Source organism: Tupaia chinensis, unplaced genomic scaffold, assembly GCF_000334495.1.
Source record: "Tupaia chinensis unplaced genomic scaffold, TupChi_1.0 Scaffold000259_1, whole genome shotgun sequence".
In the NCBI taxonomy this organism is placed as follows: Eukaryota; Metazoa; Chordata; class Mammalia; order Scandentia; family Tupaiidae; genus Tupaia; species Tupaia belangeri.
The window spans coordinates 1,797,578-1,800,680 of NW_006159739.1; the positions used below are offsets into that span (position 1 = coordinate 1,797,578).

The 3,103-nt window shown below is 40.5% G+C and overlaps 1 protein-coding gene across 3 annotated transcripts in view; it reads right to left on the reverse strand.

The window, feature by feature from the left end:
* The window catches only part of ZFYVE9 (zinc finger FYVE-type containing 9), a 137,589-nt gene that overhangs the window by 13,918 nt on the left and 120,568 nt on the right, over positions 1-3,103 (reverse strand). For all 3 annotated transcript variants that reach the window (XM_006149398.2, XM_006149399.2, XM_027772237.1), the window contains one exon: positions 1,455-1,617. In XM_006149398.2, the coding sequence (XP_006149460.1) occupies positions 1,455-1,617 (163 nt within the window). The remainder of the gene's footprint in view (positions 1-1,454; positions 1,618-3,103) is intronic.

Sequence of the window (3,103 nt, forward strand, 5' to 3'; positions counted from 1 at the left end):
TAATGTAAATTAATTTAAAAAATTTTCAGGAGAAAGAAAACAATAAAACTGTCATCAAAATTTAAAAAATGCATATTTGATGACCACAGTAAACTATATAGCCCCAGCTAGGTACTACTTTATAGTATGTTCATTCTATTCACTGAGGTTTATGCCTAAAGTCAGACTTGGGTTCATGTATATGTATGTATCAGCTGTGCTTGCTCTTACAAATATTTAGACAAATTTAGTTCATTAGCAAATCAATTAAATGGGGGTAAAGGCATGGAAATCAACCATGGATACCAGAGACAATGTGGGAGAAGGGTGGGTTATGGCAGTGGGTGAGGGATAGGGAATCAAGGATGGCCAAAAAAAAAAAGTATACAAGACATAAGAAATGGAAAATTATTTGCTGATAATGTGTATGTTGATGTGCTTGATTGAGCCAATATACAGTGCATTTTGTATGGAAATTTCATTTGTATACTGTAATGATGTATAGTGAACTAATGTAAAAAATAAATGAATTTAAAGAGAAAAAAAAAAACTATCAATAGAAACAAGAAAACTAGGGGACCAACAGGTGGCATGGTGGTTAAGGTGCTGGACACTCTCACATAGCTGGCCACGGTTCAAGTCCTGGACCTGGTGGCTTGCTTTCTCTCCTTCCCTCTCTCTCTCTCTCTGTGTGTCTCTCTCTGGTCAAATTGAAATAAATGAATGAATGAATAAAATTAAATAAATGATTCTTTAAACAAACAAAAAAAAAGAAACAAGAAAGCAAATTAAAAAGCTTGGCTACTACAGTGATCCAAACCAGATGAAGAGTAGCAGTGTAAGTCTGGAGAAGTGGTACGACCCCGGGTATATTCTGAAGTACAACAGACAGAATTCACCATTGAATTAGGTGTGGGGTGTGAGAGAAAGGAAATGTCAGCGATGACTCCAGGGTTTTGGCTTGAACCAAGGGAAAAGAACAGCCCACAGATTGGGAAAGGGTACAGGATTTGAAGCCCAAGGAGGTGGTTTTAAGTCCTTGCCCTGCCATATTCTAGCTTAGAATGCCTGCTATTCACTGACAATTCACTAGGCCTTTTGATACTTGTTTACATATCTGTAAAATGGGAACAGCAACACTTGTTATCATATCAAATGAAACAATTATCAGCAAAAGTGCTTTGTAAATCCTAAAAGGCTTAGATATTACTATTATCTCAATTGCTTCAGAGGGACTGTTTTGTTTCAACCACCTCTCCTCTCCCCTTACCCTTCCCTTAAAAATCTACACACAAATCTTTGAGAAATTAAGCTGAGAAACCGGAAATCTAAAATCCTATTTGTATGCTAAGCATACAAAGCATAACACAGAATTTTCTTGGGCAAGGCTTTCAGTGAAGCTGTAAACCTGTGGTACAGACAGCAGAGAAGACGCAGAGCCCAGCCTTCGCTAAATGCAACCAGTGCTGCATTACCCCTTGTTAACGTTCTTGTCGTCGTCCACCCACTGGACGTGGATGTGCTCCTGGGGATCCTCTGCATCCGCCTTCCCACAGGTGATGGTGAAGTCCTTCATCTCGCGCAGCGCCTGCCTCAAGGAATCCATGTTCTCCGCAGTGATCTGGACCATCACGCCATCTAAGATGCAGCACCAGGAGAACGCAGATGGAAACAGCAAAGCCAGGAGGGGACAGATGAAACACTTAGCAGGCATCTAGCAAATCTCTCTGAGTTACATGTCAAACTTCGCTTTCTCCAAAGCTGACAGATACAGAGAGGTTTTGTTCTTTGAGTTGAACTTCATATTTATAAAAAACACCATGACATGCCAAGATGGGCTCTGCTTGAAACACTTACCTGTTGATTTCACTCAGACACAACCAAGGGGTTCTCCTGAGACTGCTCTAGGGGGAACTTTACATGTGGTCACATTCCTCTCACAAATTCCCAGCACTCTGCTCCTGTTTCTGCTCCGCCATTTATCATGTTCCGATCTTATTTATTTGTCTGTATTTCTGTCTCTCTCAACTTACTGACTGCTTGGCAGAGTGAGTACCCAGGAAATGTGTGTTAATAAACTACAGTAGAGGGTTCAGGCATAAATCCACTAATTCATTAACCCAGAATTTCATATCAGCTGCCATAAAGCCAATAGTAGTAACTATTTTTTAGCTGCTAACTACCTGACTCAAAAACAAACACCGAAACTGAAGGTAAAAGATGTTGCATACTGAGCAATGACTGTTTCATTGACACACAATTTTGTCAGCTGAAATAATTTCTAGAGTCACAATAAAAATTTCATAAATAGGTGGCAACTGCTCTACTAAAACCCACGATAAAATGCAAGATGCAAGAAATTCCCAGAAACCCAGAGGGAACCAGCAGTTAGCGTAATGGCTATGTCGCTGGATTCCCATGTAGTCAACCGCAGTTCACGTCCCGGACCCGGTGGCTTAAAACCCACGCCGGGTGCGTGTGAGTGCGTGCCCAAGATCCCGAGAGGAGAATGGAGGAGAAGGGATTGCGGTGTGACCATCCCCTTTTGGGGGGTGATTTCTCGCTTTCTGTCTCTCTTGGCGGGTGAGCGCATGCGCCCTGTAGTGAAAAACCTCTCAAAAAAAAAAAAAAAGAAATTCCCAGAAACCCAGAAATATAAACATGTAACTTTTAAACACACTGCTTTACAATTATAAGATTCTGTGTCCATTCAATTTATCCTTTTAACAATACTTAAAGGGTTTTTAATTTTTTTAAAGAATTATTTTATTTGTTAAGATTATTTTTTAATTTGACCAGAGAGAGACACACAGAGAGAAAGGAAAGTGAGAAAGCAAGCCACCAGGTCCAGGACTCCAACTGTGGTCGACCATGTGGGAGTCCAGCACCTTTATCACGAAGCCACCTGCTGGCCACTATAGGTGTTTTTAATCATATTAAGACACAATTTCAACTATGTTCAACATTTGATCATATAGGCATTTAGTCATAGACCAAATGAGTGTTTAATTCCCAGATTTTTTTTTTTTTTTTTAGGTCGCTATAGGGCACGTGCATGGATCAGAGAGATGGGGGTGGGAGGGGTGAAAAAATCACCCCTCAAAGAGGATGGACAAGTGGGCGG